This window comes from Panicum virgatum, chromosome 5N (genome assembly GCF_016808335.1).
Source record: "Panicum virgatum strain AP13 chromosome 5N, P.virgatum_v5, whole genome shotgun sequence".
Classification (NCBI taxonomy): domain Eukaryota; kingdom Viridiplantae; phylum Streptophyta; class Magnoliopsida; order Poales; family Poaceae; genus Panicum; species Panicum virgatum.
In genome coordinates this window covers 51,987,153-52,008,045 of record NC_053149.1, presented here as the reverse complement: position 1 = coordinate 52,008,045, position 20,893 = coordinate 51,987,153, and the positions used below count along the sequence as shown (strand labels likewise).

The window sequence follows — 20,893 nt, the reverse complement described above, 5'->3', positions numbered from 1 at the left end:
GAGAAGAATAGCTATCGGAGATGGATGTCATCTTCGTCTTCGTCTTCGTTCTCCGTCAGAGTGTTATATTATCTCTGTACTACTGTTACACTGAATCATTGATGCATGCATGTATTAAATGGTGAAGTTCATCTACTACGTACTATCTAGCTAGGGAGGGAGAACAAGAGCAAGTACACAAGTGGCACGTAATTATATGGATTTCTCAACCTAATAAGATAACAAATTCATCAAACGTCGTTGATTCCCCGGTTAATTAGATTCTCTCCTTTTCACCTGCCTGTTAGACGGCCGCCGACCTCATGTCCGTTTTGTCGATCGAGTGAGGAGAACACACAAGCGAACATTTCTTTTTTTGACGCGAACTATGATGGATCCGTTGGGTCAGCCTGAACAACATATTGGAAAAAACTGTCAATGACCCATCGTTTAGCAACACGAGCAGCTGGAAAACGAACGGATCAGGTGAGGATATGTGCTCTGCGGGCACGTATGTTGAGCTGCGCAACAAGTAGGATGTACTTATGCACCTTCAACACTGTTTAGTTCAAACATTTGTATCACTTTCCTATTCAAACTAAAGAGGATTGGAGGTACATCTTAGAGTCACCAATTTGCACCTCTAGCAGGAACAACTAGCTGCCGGCCTGTACAGCAAACACACACGACGACGCTGATTATTTCGTCAGAGGGGCTGCATGCGCTTGTGTGCCTGTCTTCATCGTCGGAACCTGTTAACAAATAACAAGTTGCGCATACGAACGGCATTTTCTTTTTTCACGAGACTATACGAACGCACTTATACTTCATTAAACAGGCAGGGCCAGGACGAATACACATCATGACAACGGCACTGCACCTGCGGCCGTTGTTCCATATAGACCATAATGCGTGGGCTTGTTCTTGGAAGGACACCACCCCCCTTCGTCAGAAAAGGTGGTCCGATGGAAATTCTCGTAACATTGCAGCTGTAAGCAATTGCAAGTTTCAGGTTTGCACTAGGTCAACGGAGTCAGCATGTGTGTGACTGAGTGCTAGCTAGCTCGTCTGCGGCGGGAAAAGACGAACGAAATCCTTGTCCAAGAGCCCACAGAGAGGGATTCAAGCCCGATAACCTGCGCCATGCTTATCGGGCTTTTTGTAGGCTTAGCCCATTATCATTTAAATACAATACTGCAGCAGAGCCCGGGCCATGTTATTTTCCTAGCCCAAACGAACAATCAACTGTACGGCCCATTTTTCAGTCCAACTTACCCCTTGTTTAGTTGCCTTCAAAATCCAAAACTTTACAAGATTTCCCGTCACATCGAATCTTTGAACGCATGCATGAAGTATTAAATATAGATAAACAAAATAACTAATTACACATTTTGTCTATAATTTGCGAGATGAATCTTTTGAGCCTAATTAACCAATAATCGGATAATAATTATCAAATACAAACGAAAGTGCTACAGTACTTTACACTCAAAATTTTACGCATCTAAACAAGGGCTTAGGTATGCTCCAGTGGGAGGAGTTATGTTCAACTGCTAGCAGTATAAACTTGAGCGACGAGAGTGACAACATCATCTGGATGTATGATTCTAGAGGGATCTTTTCGGTACAGACTCTTTACTCAGTGCTGAGTTTTCGAGGGGTGAGACCGGTGTATATCCCGGCAATGTGAAAGTTGAGTGTTCCTCCTAGGATCCATATCTTCTTATGGCTGCTGAGTAACAATAAACTTTTGACAAGGGACAACCTTAGCAAGAGGAGAGATTTAAGCGATAAGAGCATCTCCAACCAACACCTCATACGCTCTCTCATCCTATATTTGAGGGCTGAAAGGGAAAAAAACAGCTCCAACGAAACTCTCATCCGACTCCCGACGGATGAGAGAGCCCTCATTTCCGCCAGCGACCTCCCAGATGTAGGAGAGAGAAAGTAGCTCTCTCATCCGCCAACTGCCCCAGCTGCTCCGCCTCCCGCGCCGGCGCGGAGCTCTCCGGGGCCTCTTGTCCGAGTCGAGGCGCAACGGCCGCCCCTTCCCGCGCTGGCACAAACGCCATTTCCGCCAGGTATGCCTCCTCCCCGTCGTCCCCTTCTGTTTTTTTTTCATCTGCGAACTAGATCTAGGGTGAGAGAGGAAGGTCGCTGGTGGCAGCGGACGGCCGAATCGAGCGGTTCGGCCGCCGGATGTACACGCCCGCCGTAGCCGGAGCCACGCCGGCCCCCCGCTCCGCGCGCGCCGAGGCCCTGCCGCTAGGGAGCGGGATTCGTGGCCCCTGAGGCTAGCGCTCACTCGCTTCCCTCTCGCGTGCGGCGAAACGGCTGCGCCCCGCCTCCATCCCTGCGCTCGAGAGGCTTCGATATGCGGCCGCGCTTCGGCGGTAAAATTCCCGCTGCTCCCCCGCCTCCTCCGTTGGTTGCTGTTGGTGGATTCCTGATGCTGACCCACTGCAGATCGATGTGCTGACAGCTGACGCGCTGCTGGTTCAGTGGTTCGCATGCATATTCATGTGCTTATTTATTGAGTGATCAAACACAGTTTGTTCTCACAGGAGGAAATCATGCACAAAAGTTTATGTCAGCAGTTTATGCATTTCTGCACTTTCAAAAGGTTACTGCTTATTGTTTTCCTTTCTTTCATGAATTACACTATTATGAATGTTGGAAAGATTTATTCATCTTATATATCTGATAGATTTGCACACGAGATCCTGTTTATCCCATGCTTGCTGTTTTCCTAGCGAGGCTAGTCATGTTCCATGTATCATGCTCTCCCTTTTAACTACTCACTGTTGTTCATTTTGAATCTCAATTAGATTCGTACATGATGTGTTTGCAATGCTGAAAAGGATGGTCTTCCAACTTGATTAATGCATCATGTGTTTGCAATGCAGGAAGGGACATGGATTTCTTCTCGAACCTGTTGGACCAAAATGGAGTGGGCAGCAGTGCTGATCTAGAGTGGGATGGCTGCCAATTTCCAAGTCCACAAGTGGACCAGATGGTGGTGGAGGAAGCAGTTGTTGAGGTGGAAGCTAGTCCTGTGTTGAAAGGTAATAAAAAGAGAACCAGAAATTTTAGTGTTCAAGAGGACAATTTGTTAGTGGCAGCATGGCTAGAAATTAGCATGGATGCAGTCAAGGCATTGACCAGCCTCGTGCCACCTATTGGGAAAGAATTCATGACTACTATCATTTGCACAAGGAATTTGATAGTGACCGCAACTGCAATTCTCTCACTCACCGTTGGGGTATTATCCTAGAGATGGTCAACAAATTCTGTGGATGGTATGGTCAAGTTCAAAGAAGGGCCCAAAGCGGAACGACAGAGCAAGATAAGGTATAAATTTGTTTAGAATCTTTCGATTGGCTGAAAATAAATATGGGCTCTGTATAATTTCTAACACATGTACCACTTGTGTAGGTACTGCAAGCTTGTGATGTATTGAAAAAAGAGGAAGAGAAATCATTCACTTTGCTGCATTGTTGGAATATCTTGAAGCATGAACAGAAATGGCATGAGGCATGTGCTAATAAGAAACAAAAGACATCCTCCAATTCAAGTCCTAGAACCTCTACTCCTGCAGCCAATGCAAGTGGTGTTGCTGCTCAAGAGGAGGGTGCCAGTCAGTCTACAGATGCTACCAATGCAAGGCCAGATGGTAGAAAGAAGGAGAAAGAGCGGCAACGCAAAGATAAAAATCCCATGTCTCCTGGAGAAAATCTTTACATGGATGCAATGGAGAATTTGTGGGTTAAGAAGAAAGAGGTTGAAGAGCTGAAAGAGTTGAAAAAAAAAGAACGCAATGATGAGAGAATTGCAATAGAGATGAAAAGGCTTCAAATTAAAATGGATGCAGAGAAGGAAAGGTGTGATCTGCAGCGAGAAGAGCTAGAACTAAGGAAAAGGATAGAAGAAAAAAAATGGAAGCAGAGAAGGAAAGGACTGATTTGCAGCGAAAAGAGCTAGAACTAAAGAAAAGGATAGAAGATGATAAAATAATGAAAATGGACCTTACTAGTATGAGTGATCGACAGCGCCTCTACTATGAGAAAATGCAGGATTTGATCATTGCTCAACGCTTTGGTGGTGGTGGCTCCAATTGAGATTGTCATGCGATATGTCAGACTGCAAGATGATATGGACTATCTAGTTAAAGTAGTGTTGTTCTTGTCATGTATGGACTATGTACTCTTATGCTGGTCATGTATGGACTATCTAGACTAAGTAGTGTTATTCCTGTCATGTGTGGACTATGTACTCTTATGTTGGTCATGTATGGACTATCTAATCTAATTAGTGTCGTTCCTATCATGTGTGGACTATCATGCGAGAGTACCAAAATAGCCATTGTAAATATGATCTAGAGTGGGATGGAACTCAATTTGCAAGTCCACCGGAGGTACAGATGTTTTATTAGGATAATACTGGGTACATGGCTAAAATAGAAAAGAGTACATGATGAATATAGAACTGAGTACTTCACTAAGATATAACCATTATTAATAAATAACTAATACATGTCTCCATGACATTGCCAGAGGTGTTGGATCAGATCTTCACGAAGTTGAGAGTGAGTTTGCACATTTCGTATAGCATGATGAGCTTGCATGAACTCAAGGAACTCGTTTGTGCGATTACGTTCTTCACTGGGCGAAGGCCTAACAAGCTGTCCAACACCGTCGTAGCGGAAGTCTGCATTTTCATCTCGCTCATCTTCAACAATCATATTATGCATTATGATACAAGCTGTCATGATCTCTCTAAGGGTTTCTTTATCCCAAAAACGGGCCGGTCCACGAACAATAGCAAAGCGAGATTGTAGAACTCCAAAAGCTTCTAAGACTCTCTATGACAGTGCTTTCACCAATACGAATATATTGATCCATAAAATCTGCAGGTACTCCATAACTTATCATCATGTATGCTGCACAAATCTTCTGCAAACATGATAACCCAAGGCGTCCATTCCCCTCTCTTTTTTGAACAAAATAGTCATCATGTTGCTCTACAGCTTGCACTATGCGCATAAAGAGAGAACGACCCATTCTAAACCTGAGGAAAGAAATACGAATAAGAAAACAAAAGAAAAGGATGAACTGAGAATTTGGAAACCAAATTTGGAGGATTGAATGCAAACCTACGCCGAAAGAAAGTCGGACCATAGGTCGGATTCTCCGAAAAATAGTCATTGTACAACCTCCATGCGCCGCCTACTCTGTCGCGATGAATATACTCTCGACCAACCACCGAACCGCCCCATGTTGGAACATTTCTAGCTTGATATCGTCTGTGTGCTATGTGTAATGCTGAAAGGATGAGTTCGTCGTCGTCGTCTGACGAGGAGGAGGAGGAGGAGTCCAAGCGAGACAAAGAACTCATTTCAGTAGGGGAGGGAAGAATGACTTCATGTGGGAACCAGGAGGGTGGACATGCATATATATAGCGAGGTGAAAAATATAGCCGTTGGAAATATGGCCGTTTGAAATATGACCGTTGCAATATAGCCGTTGAAATATGACCGTTGCAAAAAATCCGTTTGAAATATGACCGTTGCAAAAAATCCGTTTGGAATATGACCGTTTGAAATATAGCCGTTCAAAATATGACCGTTACAAAAAAACCAACCGTTGGAAAATATTATTTCGTACAAAATATAACCCATGTAGAAAATTATTTATTTAACACTATACTCATGGTAATTGGTTCATATCAATAAAATATGAGAGAGTTGAAAGTAGGGGGCCAAATATGAGGGGTTTGTTGGAGTTCATTTCGAAGTAGGAGAGAGAAACTGGATGAAAGGTCCTCATATGGGTGAAATAGGGTTCAAAAATAAGAGTTTGGTTGGAGATGCTCTAAGACCTGTCTATTTTGTACTGACTCTAAAACTATTCATCATCTGTTTGAGTCAGTGGCTAGATGGTGGATAAGTGATAAAAGAAACCTTGTCTTAAATTACACTTGTGCTGCGGTTCTTTGGACAATTTGGAACCTGCGTAATGGTTTGTGTTTTCAGGATAAAAAATGGAGAAGTGTGGAAGTGGTGCTGTCCAGGTGCGCCAAGACGATGAGAAGATGGCGGGCACTGATCAAACCAGACAAGGAGTTGGAGTTGGAGTTCATCATTGTCGAACTGGAGAAAAGAGGAGCAGAACCAGCGAGAATTGCATGGAGCAGCTCAACTTCGTCAAGTTTGGGAGCTTCTCGGTCTCCTCGACGCTGGTTGGCCTCCAGAGGTGCGGTGGAAGGTGGGAGCTAGGAAGATGCGCATGATTTGTCTATGTCTGTCACAATGTATGCTCACTGCTCGTCCAGGTGTTCTCTCTGAATAGAACCTGAATACCTCGCTGGAGCGAGAAGAGCATTTAGGCTGATTTTCTTTAAACTTGTGACACTTTTGTACGCTTTGTTCTTGTAATAAAACGGGGAAGACCTTTTCTCTAAAAAAACAAGGGCTTAGGCTCGCTTGCCCTTGCTCACGAGAGTAGTCACACACACACAACTCGCAAGGCGCACTCGCACTTTTGTAAATCAGAGTCAATCTACAGTATGTGAAAGATTGATTTTGGGTGTGGCCAAATAAATGAACAGGAAATGAAAGTCCAATGTTTATGTAATGTTTATATACTGTAATATTTGTTCTTGTATCAGCATCTCCCCTATAAATAGGGGTCATTTTCACCATTGTAATATATATCAGAAAGTAAAAAAAATATAAGTTAGGGATGCCAATTAGTGATTTTTAGATGCACTTCAAACTCTTTTAGTTCAAAATTATGTACCATTTCTCCAAAATCAAATCTTATTTTAGAAAATTGATATAAACTTTGAAATAAAAGAATATGAGGTGCATCTAAGGATCACCAATTTACACTACTACCGAAAAACTATCTCTCTACTCTGCGCTTTCACTCTTGTGTTCGAGTCTGTGATCTGTGTGGTTGAGTGCTGCAAACTGATTTCTTAACACGCACAACGCGGATGCGAAGGGTTCAAACCGTCAAAGTCAAACAAGCCTCCCCAAGCCGGCGTCCCGAGCGGCGGAGTGGGCAACTCCCCAGACAAGGACACAGACAGGCACCAACCTGCCCACCGCGCCCGGCAACGCCACGCGAAAAATTCCCTCTCAAGCAGAGCGCCCCCCCTCACGTGCGCCCGTGCCACTGCCACAGCTCCGATCGACAGGCCAGCCGAGCAGCGGAGCAGGCAAGGCTCTTCCTCCCCCTCGCTGCCTCCTCACATGGCGGCGATCTCGCACCCCGGCCCGCGCGGCGCCGCGGCGGCGCTGCCTCGCCCGTTGGGGAGGCGCGCCGCCGTGATCGCGGCCGCCGCGGCCAAGGGCGCGCACCGGGCGCGTGCGCTGGAGGGCGCGAGCGACGAGCTGCGGGCCGCCGCGGCGCAGTGCCTGGACTGGGCCCCCGGGCGGCGCCGTGTGCGGGCCGCCTTCGCGCCCGTGCTCCCCACCCTCGACCACTACCTCTTCAAGGTTCGTGTGCCCCGTCGCTCCTCGCGTGATTGGGTTTCGTACGCTGTAGCTCAGGTTCCAAACTGTCAAAATTAATACTCGCGGAACGGTCGAATGCTTCCAGCCCTGCGGAGCTCGCCACCTCATTAAGGTGTGTGAGCAGAAATTGCTCCTCAACTGGTAGGATTTTGTTCTATTGATCTGCGTAGCTCTAGTGCTTGTGTGCCGCTCCAAGCACAACAAATTAGCAGTATCACAATGGAGGCAATAAGAAACGACGTATATGAGATAGAAATGGGCAGACCTATGTGCAATTTGCAATATCCTGATGCCATCTGAGTGAGATGGATTCCATAGTATAACCGAAATCTTCATTTTGCCTCATCTAACTTAATCCGCTTTACCAATTAGGAAACAAAAAATTGAACGGGTGATATTAAAAACAGACAGCATTAGGAGTCCGGACGATAGTCCATGCTAATCTGAGTAAAACTTTTTCCAAGTTTTTCCCTTCTGAGAACGTGACAGACATCTGCACGAGTTATTGAGTTCCAGTTGGTATCCTTGTTGTACTGATTCACACACTAGGCCCCTTCTCTCAATTTCCATGTCCTGCCTTTTATTTTGCAGATGGCTCCCAAGGGAATTCAGATGGAAGAGGTGGGGACATGATGGAATTTCTGAATTGACCTTCCCTTCAATTTGGTTCAAGTAGTTGTACTTTCCCTCACAAATATGCAATACAAGGAGCACAAGTATAATTTCTGCTGCAAAATTTGGGATCACGACATCTAAAAATGTTAGATATGTTGAGCCACTGCAGAAGCTCGTGGTCAGCAAGCATAACTTTACAGGGAGTGGCATGATGCTGGCATTGCCACAATAACTAATGACCCAAATTAATATACTTGTAGACATTAGCCTTCAAGTGAAACTAATAGATCAGTAGTAAGTTTAACTCTTGAAGTAATTCAAGAGCTTCTTTCCTTGCATTGGGTATTGATATTACTTGTTTCTGTAGAATTATGAGACTAATTCAAAGGGAGTTGAAATATTCTGGAAGAGCTGGCTGCCAAGAGAGGGCACTGCCACCAAGGCTGCACTTTTCTTCTGCCATGGATATGGGGATACATGCACTTTCTTTTTTGAAGGTGGCATTTACTTATTCTGTTATGTTTTACTTTGTTTTTTTCTATTCCTTTGCCTGCATGTCTACTAACAAGCTTGAAAATACCAGGTATTGCTAAGAGGATTGCTGCTGCTGGATATGCCGTTTATGCTATGGATTATCCTGGTTTTGGTTTGTCATATGGTCTGCATGGCTACATTGCAAGCTTTGATGGAATGGTGGACCATGTCATTGAACAGTATGCACGAATAAGAGGTTTTTGTTGGCTTATCTTCTGTAGATAAGAGTAGATATGTTATGTAATGATATAGCCTTTGCATCATGATATTAGGATTATTGATGTTCAGGCATGAAGGAAGTGCGTGAGCTGCCACACTTTCTCTTGGGACAGTCAATGGGAGGTGCAGTGGCCCTGAAAATACACTTGAAGCAACAAAAAGAATGGGATGGTGTGCTTCTTGTCGCGCCCATGTGCAAAGTATTTCTCAAATTCCCTTCTTTACTGATCAAATTTGGTGATCTCATAATTGCATTCCTTTGTTTGTACTAGTACAAGTTGGCATATTTTCCAGCACCCACCAATTCTCCAATCATGACTAGTGCTAGCGCACAACTTTGGCTGTGTTAGTTCACAATTGACAGTAGGTGGAAATATAGTGCACTGTGAATGGGGAACCAACAACAACAACAACAACATAGCCTTTTTTCCCAAGCAAGTTGGGGTAGGCTAGAGATGAAACCCGAAAGAAATAAGTTCAAGGTTCAGGCACATTGATAGCTAGTCTCCAAGCGCTCCTATCCAAAGCTATCTCTTTAGAGATATTTCAATCCTTAAGGTCTCTCTTAACCGACTCATCCCACGTCAGTTTAGGTCTACCTCTACCCCTCTTTACATTATCGACCCGCTCAAGAACCCCATTACGCACCGGCGCCTCAGCAGGCCTTCGTTGGACATGTCCAAACCATCTCAGCCGATGCTGGGTAAGTTTCTCCTCAATTGGTGCCACCCCGACCCTATCCCGAATAACTTCGTTCTGGACTCTATCCCTCCTTGTGTGCCCGCAAAACCACCGCAACATCCGCATCTCTGCTACACAGTTGCTGGACATGTCGCCTTTTTGTAGGCCAACATTCCACTGATCAATAAATAACTTATATTCACTGTGCATAGGTACTACAGTCATAGTTCATGTCCAGCTTTACTGCATGATATGACAACTAATCTGAAGCATACATAAACAATTAGCGAGTGGTATTAGGAGTTCTTCAACCCAAGGACTTACGTTACGTACTTGATATGTTTTCTGCCCTCAGTAACCCTGTTTTACGAGACTGAATTCTATTGGCAAGATTTCAGAAGATGTAACACCACCGGCACCAGTTTTGAAGGCGCTGAGCATATTGTCATGTCTTCTTCCTGAAGCAAAGTTATTTCCGCAGAAAGATATAGGAGATTTGGCATTTAGAGATCCAAGGAAAAGAAAAGTAGTAAGTTCCTTGCACACTTTTCTGTGTTATTATCTTCAACATGGTTTGCTTGAATGTAATGCGATATCTAGCAACCAGCATGTATCGTATTATCCATGTGACATTTGTGATCTGCCTCTCTTTTCTGCATTATCATGGTGTGAAATATTCTACATTCTTGTTCAATTTGTCTTGTTCGTCACAACCTTCTAGTAATAGTTTATGTTACCTTTACAAAATGAATCAACACAACACTTCTGGTTGAAATATTTAAGACACTTACCTTGTTTTTTTCATTTCAGGCTGAGTACAATGCCATATCATATTCTGACCAAATGAGATTAAGAACAGCAGTTGAACTTTTGAAGGCCACTAACGACATTGAATCACAGTTGGAGGAGGTAACTATCACTTGCACTTATTCTTATGGCGTTGGATTTCTTGTTTTATATAATTTAAACATAATCCAAATGCAATTCAAGCAATCCCTACTTTTCGTCTCATTGTACAAGTACCTAAAAGAAAAACACATCTAACACATTTGATATTCCTATAGATCTCCTCCCCGTTGCTGATTCTTCATGGAGGCGCAGACATGGTAACAGATCCTCAAGTAAGCAAATTCCTCTATGAGAAAGCTAGCACCAAAGACAAGACCCTCAAGCTCTATGACGGTAGTTACCACTCGATCTTAGAGGGAGAGCCAGACGACAGGATTTCAACCGCAATTAACGACATCATTTCCTGGCTGGATTCACATTGTTGAATGCCCTTCTTATATGGGTCTCTCTAGTGCTTCAAATTTTGGCATGGTAGGCAGAGATTAATCTGAGTAGTTCTTTGGCGCTTGCTATCTCAATGATGTTGACTGACTATGTATTTTTTGTTAATTGTGAACACGGCATTGTATACATAGTCAAGTTTCGCATGCCAAGATCTAAACTAGGCTTCAATTATATTTTGCTTCCCTCTATCTGGTACTTGGTGCATGAATTCTACTGTTCATATACTTGACTAAAAGTTCACGTTAGGTATGCCATTTCAGAAGGCATATCAGAAACCTACCCCGCGTCCTGTTTCCTTGTACTCCAGACACCACAGGATAGTACCCATTATTTTTTTTAGGGCAAGATAATACCACTTCTATTGGAGTACACAAATTATTCCATGGTGTACGATTTATCATGAGAAACTTTTCGTGTGTAAGAGAGGCACAGTAGACATATCCTTGGAGCTGTCATATGAAAGACGCTATCTTGAGTTACTAACCTACTAGCACTTGATGCTTTAAATGGTATCGTAAGACTAAGACCATCCCCCAACAGGTGTCTATAGAATTAAATATACTGCCACATAGGATTTTTTCTTATGTGGCACCATAATAAATGAGAGAGAGTGTGGAAAGAGACACCACATGTTGTGCATTGGGTGTGAGGTGGTGTCTTCATAAAATGGAGAACAAATATGATAGGTGGAGAAAAGAAAGAGAGTTTAGTAGGAATCCACACCAAGAAATCATGTGTTGTAGAGTAGTTTCTAAAGGTGATGTCTTGATGATATGACAACATAAACAATACTCATGGACACTATGGGTTGGAATTGCCCTAAGTTGTAGTAGTGTACGATATGCAATAATGAGGATATAACATTGAATAGAACTATGATATTATGAAACTGCATTTAAAGATGACTTATAACTGCAATGATTCATGTTTTCAATCTTTTTTCATAAAGATTGAAAAGGTACTTTGAAATTTTGACCAAAAATATATTCACAGCCTTGGCCTTTTATTGAGTTGCATGCACCAACCAATTCAACAAAAAAAACTTAAACTGATGAGAAGAGATGGACAATTCTCCTATACTTCAACACTCTCCCTCACGTGCAGGCCCCTCAAGCCTTAAACGTGAATACTAGGAGTTGGTTGTAATTATTTTATTTACTCGCATCCGCCAGAATTCGAACTCGCGACCTTCGGCCCTAATACGATATTGAGTTGCATGCACCAACTAATTTAACTCAAAAGTTTAAGCTGATGGGAAGATGTAGACAATTCATTTATATTTTAACATCTTTTATGATCAACGAGATCTCTATTTCATTGACGAAATTGATATTAAAAACATATATAGTTGATGAAACAATTAGACCTTTCCATACAACAAAGAAAACGCCACTAACACTAACTTCCATAGGAACATACTCCTTTCGTTTCAAATTATAAGTCATTTCAAGAATTTAGAAGAGTCAAAATTTTCCAAGTTTTATCAAATTTATACAACAGGATAATAACATTTACGATACCAATTAAGTATCATTAGATTTTTTGTTAGTTATATTTTAATAGTATATCTATTTGATGTTATAAATTTTTGTGTTTCTCTATAAATTTTTAGTCAAACTTTGAGATAGTTTGACTCTCCAAAATTCTTGGAATGACTTACAACTTGAAACGGAGGGAGTATTAGATGCAAATCAAACTCTTTTGCACGTGATATGTTCCCAACTTAAATTTTATATAAAGAAAATATCCAACTGAAAAAGTCCAAAACGAACAACCAAAGGGGTATAACTGCAAAACTACATGGAAGAGCTTGTCTTTCCCCGTTGCTACTCGCTTGAACTGTTGACATCGGCAGGTCCATCCGCGGGCGACGCCGCCGGCGATGTCGTCCCTCAACTCGCTCTTCAACCGCTCCACCTTCGGCACCAAATGGTTACCCTTCCTGTCCCCTTTCAATCACGAACCCCTGACTTGGCGACAAATTTCCCATTTCGGTTTGGGGCGGATGTTAAGATCGCGAATTCCAGTGTGTTGTTCGGAGTTCTAGATTTAGATTAGGCTTAAAGTTGTTTACTTGATTACCTTTTCTTACGATCTTGCAAAAAACTAGCAGCGCTAGCTGGATCCTGATGATGTCATGGATGCCTTTCTTTGTTCCATCCCCTTCTCCTTGAGTGGCGAATTGCCATTCTTGAAAGCTGTATGCTTAATATAAACGGCAGCTCTCCTGCCCGGTTCGTTTCAAGAAAAAAAAACTGTATGTTAGATGCTGCTGAGCAGTTTCATGTATGCTATGTTTTTGAAGATGTTATATGCTCTTAATCAGGCTCAGTATTAGAAGACAGATTGGCAGCTGTTTGGTAGTAAGGATGGCTGCTTCAGTAAAGATATCTGAATCCACAGGGAGCCAATGAAATTGATAATATATTTAAGTTCCCATGTGTGTTAGTGCAATCGCTTCAACAATAGCCAATGATCTTTCATAATTTACTGGATCTGAGTTATGGAAGTACCAGTCGATTATCAGCTCAGTTGGCTATTCCGCTATTGTTCTTGCCCATAGTCAGTTGACATTTCATGCTACTTCTTGCTTCTTACAGTATTAGTCATTTATATGCATGGTGGACTTAGGGAAGCAAATGTTGTTTTGTTTAAACCCTTAACTAACAGAATTTCTGTGCTTTATGTAGCAAAACATGTTTGAATCTTGTCATTTCGAGGATCAAGCTGCTGCGCAATAGGAGGGAGTTACAACTGATAAATATGCGGAAAGAGATGGTTCAGTATCTTCAGACTGGCCAGGAATCTATCGCAAGGATTCGAGTAAGTTGGAGTTATAGGCTTATAGCTATTTCTTTTGCATAGTTGTCATTTTTTGTATTATTTCCTTTGCATTTTCTGATCTATCACTATTAATCATAGGTGGAGCACATTATTCGGGAGCAAAATATATTGGCTGCATATGAGATTGTGGAGCTTTTCTGTGAATTTGTTCTGGCACGAGTCCCTATTGTTGAGGTTCAAAAGTAGGTTCTGCTTTATCAATTGCGCTTGAATTAAATTATTATTGTCGACTCGAGATACTTTTTTTATCACCTAAAAGAATATGATTACACCTGTTATTTTTCTCATGGACCAGGGAATGCCCCTTAGAACTGCGAGAAGCAATTGCTAGTATAATATTTGCATCAGGAAGATGTTCAGACTTGCCTGAGCTAATGCATCTCCGCAATTTGTTTACCACCAAGTATGGCAAGGAGTTTGTTGCTGCTGCTATGGAGTTGCGGCCTGACAGTGGTGTCAATCGCACAGTAAGTGGAACCTCCAACATGCTCAACCCGGAATTGTGTTGCTCACAAAGTGAGCATCTTTTACCTTTTCAAAATGTTGAGTACAGATAATCGAGAAGCTCTCGGTGAAGGCTCCATCAGGTGAATCAAAGCTGAAAGTTCTGAAAGCTATTGCCCAAGAGTACAACGTTGAATGGGATTCATCTAATACTGAAGCGGAATTCAACAAGAAATATGAAGATCTACTGGTAGTTGGCCTAACATCACCTATATGATGTTTCAGTTGAAGGAATTTACTTAGATCTTTATGCTCATTCTGAGAAACCATTAGTTTCCTCTTGCGATTGTTTAATTTCATGCAAGACTCTCTTTTTTTTCATCTGACATTCAGATAGAAATGTCCAACTGTCAGCTACATACTCCACATGATATGCCATAATTGATTTTCTTATAGCTTTGGTCTAATCTTCTGTATTTACCTCATTTATCTTTTTACCATCACTGTTTGTATGTCCTTGGGTCGATATTGGTTCTTACTGTTTGTACTCCCTCCATCCCAAATAGACTGTTGTTTTAGAAAATTTCAGACATACATCCTGAGAAATGATCTTGTTACCCCTAATTACTTCTAGCAGTTGTGATTGAAAACCGTGTTGTTTATTTGGTTTTCTAGATTCTCAATGAATGCATATGCATTGGAATCAGAAAAGTAGTATTTACTAAACATTTGATCTGCTCCATGCGTTTTTCTATACAGTTTTTTTTACTTGGCATTGCTTTAATTAGATGTATCTCACTACAAGCTAAAACAACACTCTTTGTGGGACAAAACTTGAATGCTAAAACAACACTTATTTTTGGGATGGAGGGAGTATATCATTGGATCGATATTGATCCTTACATATGAGAACTGCAAACATAATCTTTTAATGCTAAAAAAGTTTGTCGGCTGCTTACTAAAACTGGGGGCTGTTGATTCATTAACATGGGGTGGTCAATTAAGGAATTCAGAAGAGAACCAGAATCAACTTGCTACAAGCATATGTGCCTACATAGTTCCATCAAGAACTGTATCCAGTTAAGTTTGATCAAAATCCTTTAGAAATCACTTCATGTGCTTTGTGTTGGTATGCAGGATGGCTCGGGATCTTCAGTCCACCAGGTCCAGCCACCAATTGAGAACTCTCCAGTTGCTTCTGCTTCAAGAGATAAGCCGCCCGCGTTGAAGCCACCTGCCAGGGATGTGGAAAAACATCAAGTTCTTGAGTCTCCAAGTTCACCAGCTGGGGGTTCAATAGCTTATGTTGCCTCTAAGACCATTGTGGCAACCCAGGAGCATCATTCCCCTGCTGAGGAGAGATCCTGCACCAACCCAAGTTCATCAGATGTGCTAGAAAAAGCCAGAGCTGCCATTGCTGCCGCTACCCGTGCATCTGCTGCTGCTCGTGCGGCAGCTGAACTTGCAAAGGTTAAAATCACAAGTCAGTGACGCCTTTGGTTCCAGCAAGGCAGAGTCAGGGAATCCTAGACGGTTTATGAATATGGCAATGAAGCACAATGAGTCTATGGCTGACAAAAATATTTCATCGAATAACTTTATTACTGTATATTCCCTTTGCAAGCACATCAAATGAAATTGTGTGGCTTTCTGTTCCCGTCTTCCTTTGTACTGAGGAAAATGTTTGTGGTATCTGCTCAAGGGCTTGTTTGGAATGCAAGAATGTCACTTATACTGTATCATTGTCTTAGCAAATTGTGGGGATTTCATGAGTCCTGAACGAGCTTTATCATGCATTTTGCTGCTTCAGCCATAACATTTTTGACTGGTATACAGTAACATTGCAGCCAAATGTCAGAAACCTGTATGCGATATCGCTGGGCTGGGCGAGAAAAAGGAATCAGATATCTAAAAGGCCCATCGGATTGTTTAGTCCGAATAGGTATAGCGTTGCAGCTTACGCAGCCCAGTATGCCCTAAAAAAAAGGCCCACTCGCACCGTCCCCGACCGACCCACCGGCCTCGCGTGCCGCACGAGCCGGAGCCGGGAGCGATGGAGGAAGCGAAGGCGGCGGCGTACTACGACGAGCTCAACCGCAAGGGCGAGGGGGCCCGCCGCTTCAAGCAGGGGCTCGGCTTCTCCTCCTCTTCCTCCGATGCTACCTCCTTCCCCTCCAAGCCCACCGCAGCCTCCTCCTTCCTGTCGGGCTTTGTCCGCGCTGGCGCCGCCCCTGCCCCCGGCCAACCCCCTAATCTCGCCAAACCGCCGCCGCGGCATTCTGAGCACCCATCCAGCACGCGCCGTCGCTCCCGTTCACCGCCTCCTTCGCGTCCCAGGACCCGGTCCAGGTCCAGGTCCAGGTCCAGGTCCAGGTCCCCGTCTCGCTCGAGCCGGCGCCGATCGAGGTCCAGGTCCCGGTCGAGGGAGCGCAGGCGCCGGTCCAGGTCTCGGGAGAGGTATCGCAGGTCGTCTCGGAGGCGCTCTAGGTCTCGGTCGAGGTCGCCTTCCCGCCGGAGTGGCAGGAACTCGCTCTCTGAAGGCCGGTGGGACCGGCATGGGGATCGACGGCACGACGACGGCCGTGATAGCTCAAAGGCCCGTGGTGGTAGGGACGGCGGTAAAGTAGACTACTCGCGGCTCATAGAAGGATATGATAGAATGGTTGGTCGCGCCCTGGTCTTACTGCTTTGTAAATTTGTATCTGCTGTACAATTTTGTTGTAAGCTTCCCGGTGTTTTGAAATCATTAGAACTTGATGCTCTTGCAGACACCAGCTGAGAGAGTTAAAGCAAAGATGAAGCTTCAGCTCTCAGAGACATGTAAGTTCCGCACTTCTGATTTCTTCATTTTGTTAATATTTTCAGAGTTCTTCGTTTTTGTTATTACTAGGCTATTATGCCCGTGCATTGCTACGGACAGAGTTTGTACAAATATCGGATACATAGAGCTGTTGTAGGGATCTATGTAATCGTGGATGGAGGGCTAGTTCGACTCGCATACGGAATGGACTATAAGGCTCACCTGTCAATGACACAAGACGGACCAAACCTTATGAGCTAGGGTGCTGCCTTTTTTCAACCAATAGAAATTTTGTGGCTCCTTGTTGGAACACAGCAATGGTCTGGTACTGGTAGCATAGGTTTATTAAATATGAGGTTCTACATTGTAGTAAAATTTTGGAAAATAATTGTACATAAGTTGAGATACTTTGCTATGCTAGCTTGATCAGCTAAAATTCATTATGATTAATTCTAAGCAGTGCAATGCTTATGTACATTTTTGTTTGGATATATATACCTATGCTTCATATGATATAGCTCCGGAACTCAAAATAACTCTTTTATACACAAAGGAAATGCAAAATCCATCATAGATAAGTCTAAGCAGTGTGATGATTATGTGCATTTCTGTTTGTTCATTATTTCTGTGCATCATCATATAGCTCCAAGACTGAAAATTAACTCCTGTTACATAAAGAAAAATGTGAAATCCACCATATATAAGTATAAGCAGTGTGGTGCTTATGTGCATTTCTGTTTATTTATGTAGCTAAGCCTCGTGATATAGCTCCAAAACTCAAAATCAACGCACCTTGTATACCAAAGCAAAATGCAAATGCGCATTGGTTTGCAATGTTTTATGTTGGTCACATTCCATGATAGGTTTGCAGTCTCTTTTTTGACATTTTCATTGTTCTGAAGATTTTCTTTTCCCCTAATTGGCAGCTGCAAAAGATTCCACTCTCGGAAGTGCAACTGTGCGGTGGGAAAGATTTGAATTTAATAAGGATGCTCCACTTGATGAAGATAACGATGATGTTGAAGGTTAGTATTGATATTGCTTCAGTCTCGATTATTCCTTGATATGAGTTTTCATTAACATGGTTCTTGATCAAGTCAGTCTGAATATGGCTGTACTGTCTTGATTATTCCCTTTGTGGCTCTGGACGACATTGTTCATTAAATTATTATTCAGCTCGGTGTGGTATTATTTTAGACACCCACATGGCATACTGATATTGGTTTTTTAAACACCATATGTTTTACAATCCTATTTTTAGGGTGTAGAACACTTTATGGAACCTAGTGAAATATACACAATAGGATGTTCTAATTAAAATACATTTTTATTTGAGTTATCAGATTCCAGAGAAAGCTACGATATCTTAAACATAAGAGGGTCTTTTGTTTCCTCGTAATTTTTCAATTTTTATGCACAATGAAATGGCCCTCCTCTTTATACGAGTGAAAATTTAGAATTCCAACTTTCCCTATGTCAACTGACTACATCAGTTCAACCATTTCAAGAGTTATAAAGGTTAGGCTTAATGTAACAGAGAAATTTTTTTTTGCTTCTTACATAATTTCTGTTATGGAATTGTGGAGCTAAAGCTGTTTATTGCTTGGATGATACTAGCTCAGATCTTTAGATTGATGTAGGGATCGTCTATTGTCTGTACAAAGATAGAACAGCCTGTTGAGCATAAAATAGTTTCCTAGTTACATTGTGTGTGTCGAAGAAGCATCTGAAGTTTGGTACATGTTATCAGGCAATGTTGTTTGATTCAAAATTGGATTATCAGCTGATTATTTTCTGAAGTGAAAAGTGCTAGATAGATGTTTGATATAAAAAAAAACAAGTGAGCAACTGAGCACCGGCAAAGATCTCCTTGTTTAGCTATTCATGCCGCCACTTGTCCCATTCAGGTTCATATGCATCTGTATCAACGGTAAAACTGTTCAACAATAATGCTCACATAATGTGGTTTCCTCAACTAATGCAATTGCTTGACTTCTCAAGTTTTTGAAAGTTGGATGCATCACGGTCAACCTTTTTCTGACTGATGCAGTGGTATAGTTGGTTGCTTAAGCATTTAAGAGGTTTTAGCGCAGCAATATATCCACACAAAAAGGCCATGCATGGGATCTGTTTTTTAGCCTTGGTAACCCAGAATTTACCCTGATTTTTATTTGTAGTTGCTAATGATGATGCTTCACTGGTGAAGAATATTGGAAAGAGTTTCCGGCTTTCTGCTGTGGAGGTATACAGTGGAACAATGAGTTAAAATTCCATATTTCTGCACTCTTTCCATTGTTCGTGACTATACCCCCACCCCACCCCATTCGTTGCTCTTTACATACCATAGTCAAAGCATGAAGATAAAGTCAGGGACGCGCATGAGGAGGCTATATTTGGAGTACCTACAACTTCGTTTGTTAATACTGAAGCTGCTGAGGATGAGCTGAAAGCCAATGATGAGGACGAGAAAGCTGAAGATATAGAAGCTCAACCCAGCAGCTCCCTCATTAGCGACAAAGTAAGACTATCTAGTATGTTTCCCTTGTTTTTTTGTTTATTTCTGTGTATTACAACACCACTCATGAAACCATTTCCATAGGTTTTGGCAATGCAAAAGGGTTCGTGGAGAGAACGGGCTCAAAAGTTGCGACAGGATTCTAATACATGAAGTTTGTCCTCTCTACCGTGCTCAAGCTCGACTTTGCTGGTGTGTAACTGTGACCAAGCATACTATGAAGGATGGAAATTGAGAATTTGTAACCAGTTACCAATTGTATGTATCTTTTGTCTAACGTACTAACAGTAGATTATGGTATTATGTGGTTACGGATCATTTGAACATGATATTAAGGCACAAGTACACTGCAAGTCCAAAAGTTGCATAACCGATCGGCGATTCGGCGTACATGAACATTTGTAAAACAAGCTGGCAATGAAACACGCGCGCACGGGGCCGATCTACTAGACTAGAAGAAGCGGCGCAGCAGGCGGCCAACGATGAAACGCCGAAGCGTCTGCGCTCGGTGGAAGGAGAGCAGCATGACGCCGAGAAGCCAGAGCAGGAAGCCTGCGAGCAGGCAATCGCCGCAGGCGGTGGCGGACGGCGACGTGGCCCCCGCGGAGGCGGAGCGCACGACGACCGACGCGCCCAGCAGCATGAGGAACGCGGGGAGATCAGTGCGCCCACGGCCGCGGCGCATCATTATTATCGGCACGGCCGCAGGCGCCGGCGGTGGAAGCACCCGGCGCCGCGGCCCTTCGCGACGGGCCGCCATTGCTGCGCTCTTGGAGTTAGACGGACCGGGCAATGGCCAAGAATGTACGTGCGTGCCCCCCGTCTGTGGTCGTAGACTAGTACTTGGGCGCGCCTGAAACTAAGATCAGCTCGGATACCCTGGACCTTCCGGGTGCGTGCATTTATAAAAAAAAACTCGGCCGGGTGGGGAAAGACCGCCCCACCGATACTAACTAAGAGAAGACTCGGCTTCCCCGACCAAGAAAATCTCCGAACCCTGGCCCTGTCCTGACACTGGGAGACGTAACCCTTGGGAACTACCTACCTGGGTCATGTAAGGGTCCTCAGGCCGACTTGGGCCATCTCACAACCAGTGCATTGTCACACGGGGCCAGCGAGGGGATTTTTTTACCCTCAGCCTGAAATTCGCTCTCACGGGGAGTCGAACTCAGGACCTGAGGGGTGCCGCCGGAGTGACTAACCAACTGGGCGTGCATTTATAACTGCGCCGTCCAAATGATTTCACGCGATGGCACAAAGGGATAATATACATGTGTTGTGTTGCCTAACATACGTGATGTCACCCCTGAGAGAATCCCCTGACATCAGTCCAGAGCGAGTATTATGGGTGTTAGGAAGCTGGCGAAATTTGACGTGGGGGAGAGAGAAATCAGGAGAGAGAAGAAAGCGAGCGTTTTGCGAGTCATCGGCGGAAGCAAGCGGATGTGCG

The 20,893-nt window shown here is 43.3% G+C and overlaps 4 protein-coding genes across 4 annotated transcripts; all 4 read left to right on the top strand.

The window, feature by feature from the left end:
- Nucleotides 1-3,112: 3,112 nt before the first annotated feature.
- On the top strand, nt 3,113-4,310 carry LOC120675410 (glutathione S-transferase T2-like). Its single transcript, XM_039956628.1, has 2 exons — nt 3,113-3,330; nt 3,415-4,310. The coding sequence occupies exons 1-2, from the start codon at nt 3,256-3,258 to the stop codon at nt 3,958-3,960; spliced, it is 621 nt and encodes a 206-aa protein (XP_039812562.1). The 5' UTR covers nt 3,113-3,255; the 3' UTR covers nt 3,961-4,310.
- A 1,708-nt stretch (nt 4,311-6,018) lies between these two features.
- Nucleotides 6,019-11,028, top strand: LOC120674916 (caffeoylshikimate esterase-like). The gene is made up of 9 exons (XM_039956014.1): nt 6,019-6,235; nt 6,984-7,480; nt 8,090-8,119; nt 8,481-8,610; nt 8,697-8,843; nt 8,936-9,066; nt 9,939-10,076; nt 10,358-10,456; nt 10,612-11,028. Exons 1-9 carry the CDS (start codon nt 6,019-6,021, stop codon nt 10,819-10,821), a joined length of 1,599 nt encoding a protein of 532 aa, XP_039811948.1. The 3' UTR covers nt 10,822-11,028.
- Nucleotides 11,029-12,616: 1,588 nt separating this feature from the next.
- On the top strand, nt 12,617-15,870 carry LOC120675375 (IST1-like protein). Its single transcript, XM_039956587.1, has 6 exons — nt 12,617-12,772; nt 13,531-13,663; nt 13,763-13,866; nt 13,980-14,151; nt 14,238-14,378; nt 15,266-15,870. Exons 1-6 carry the CDS (start codon nt 12,723-12,725, stop codon nt 15,617-15,619), a joined length of 954 nt encoding a protein of 317 aa, XP_039812521.1. The 5' UTR covers nt 12,617-12,722; the 3' UTR covers nt 15,620-15,870.
- Nucleotides 15,871-16,121: 251 nt separating this feature from the next.
- On the top strand, nt 16,122-19,813 carry LOC120675364 (serine/arginine repetitive matrix protein 1-like). Its single transcript, XM_039956568.1, has 6 exons — nt 16,122-16,790; nt 16,897-16,948; nt 17,855-17,953; nt 19,106-19,170; nt 19,276-19,446; nt 19,528-19,813. The coding sequence occupies exons 1-6, from the start codon at nt 16,182-16,184 to the stop codon at nt 19,594-19,596; spliced, it is 1,065 nt and encodes a 354-aa protein (XP_039812502.1). The 5' UTR covers nt 16,122-16,181; the 3' UTR covers nt 19,597-19,813.
- Nucleotides 19,814-20,893: the final 1,080 nt, after the last annotated feature.

Bases quoted from the DNA above. Each gene is read 5' to 3' on its own strand.
- LOC120675364 (XM_039956568.1), top strand. From the start codon at position 16,182: ATGGAGGAAGCGAAGGCGGCGGCGTACTACGACGAGCTCAACCGCAAG. The intron at 16,949-17,854 runs GTAAGTTCCGCA...CCTAATTGGCAG, and splicing joins GCTTCAGCTCTCAGAGACAT to CTGCAAAAGATTCCACTCTC. The intron at 19,447-19,527 runs GTAAGACTATCT...CCATTTCCATAG, and splicing joins GCTCCCTCATTAGCGACAAA to GTTTTGGCAATGCAAAAGGG.
- LOC120675375 (XM_039956587.1), top strand. From the start codon at position 12,723: ATGTCGTCCCTCAACTCGCTCTTCAACCGCTCCACCTTCGGCACCAAA. The intron at 13,867-13,979 runs GTAGGTTCTGCT...CTCATGGACCAG, and splicing joins CCTATTGTTGAGGTTCAAAA to GGAATGCCCCTTAGAACTGC. The intron at 14,152-14,237 runs GTAAGTGGAACC...TGTTGAGTACAG, and splicing joins ACAGTGGTGTCAATCGCACA to ATAATCGAGAAGCTCTCGGT.
- LOC120674916 (XM_039956014.1), top strand. From the start codon at position 6,019: ATGGAGAAGTGTGGAAGTGGTGCTGTCCAGGTGCGCCAAGACGATGAG. The intron at 7,481-8,089 runs GTTCGTGTGCCC...TTTATTTTGCAG, and splicing joins TCGACCACTACCTCTTCAAG to ATGGCTCCCAAGGGAATTCA. The intron at 10,457-10,611 runs GTAACTATCACT...ATATTCCTATAG, and splicing joins TTGAATCACAGTTGGAGGAG to ATCTCCTCCCCGTTGCTGAT.
- LOC120675410 (XM_039956628.1), top strand. From the start codon at position 3,256: ATGGTCAACAAATTCTGTGGATGGTATGGTCAAGTTCAAAGAAGGGCC. The intron at 3,331-3,414 runs GTATAAATTTGT...CCACTTGTGTAG, and splicing joins GAACGACAGAGCAAGATAAG to GTACTGCAAGCTTGTGATGT.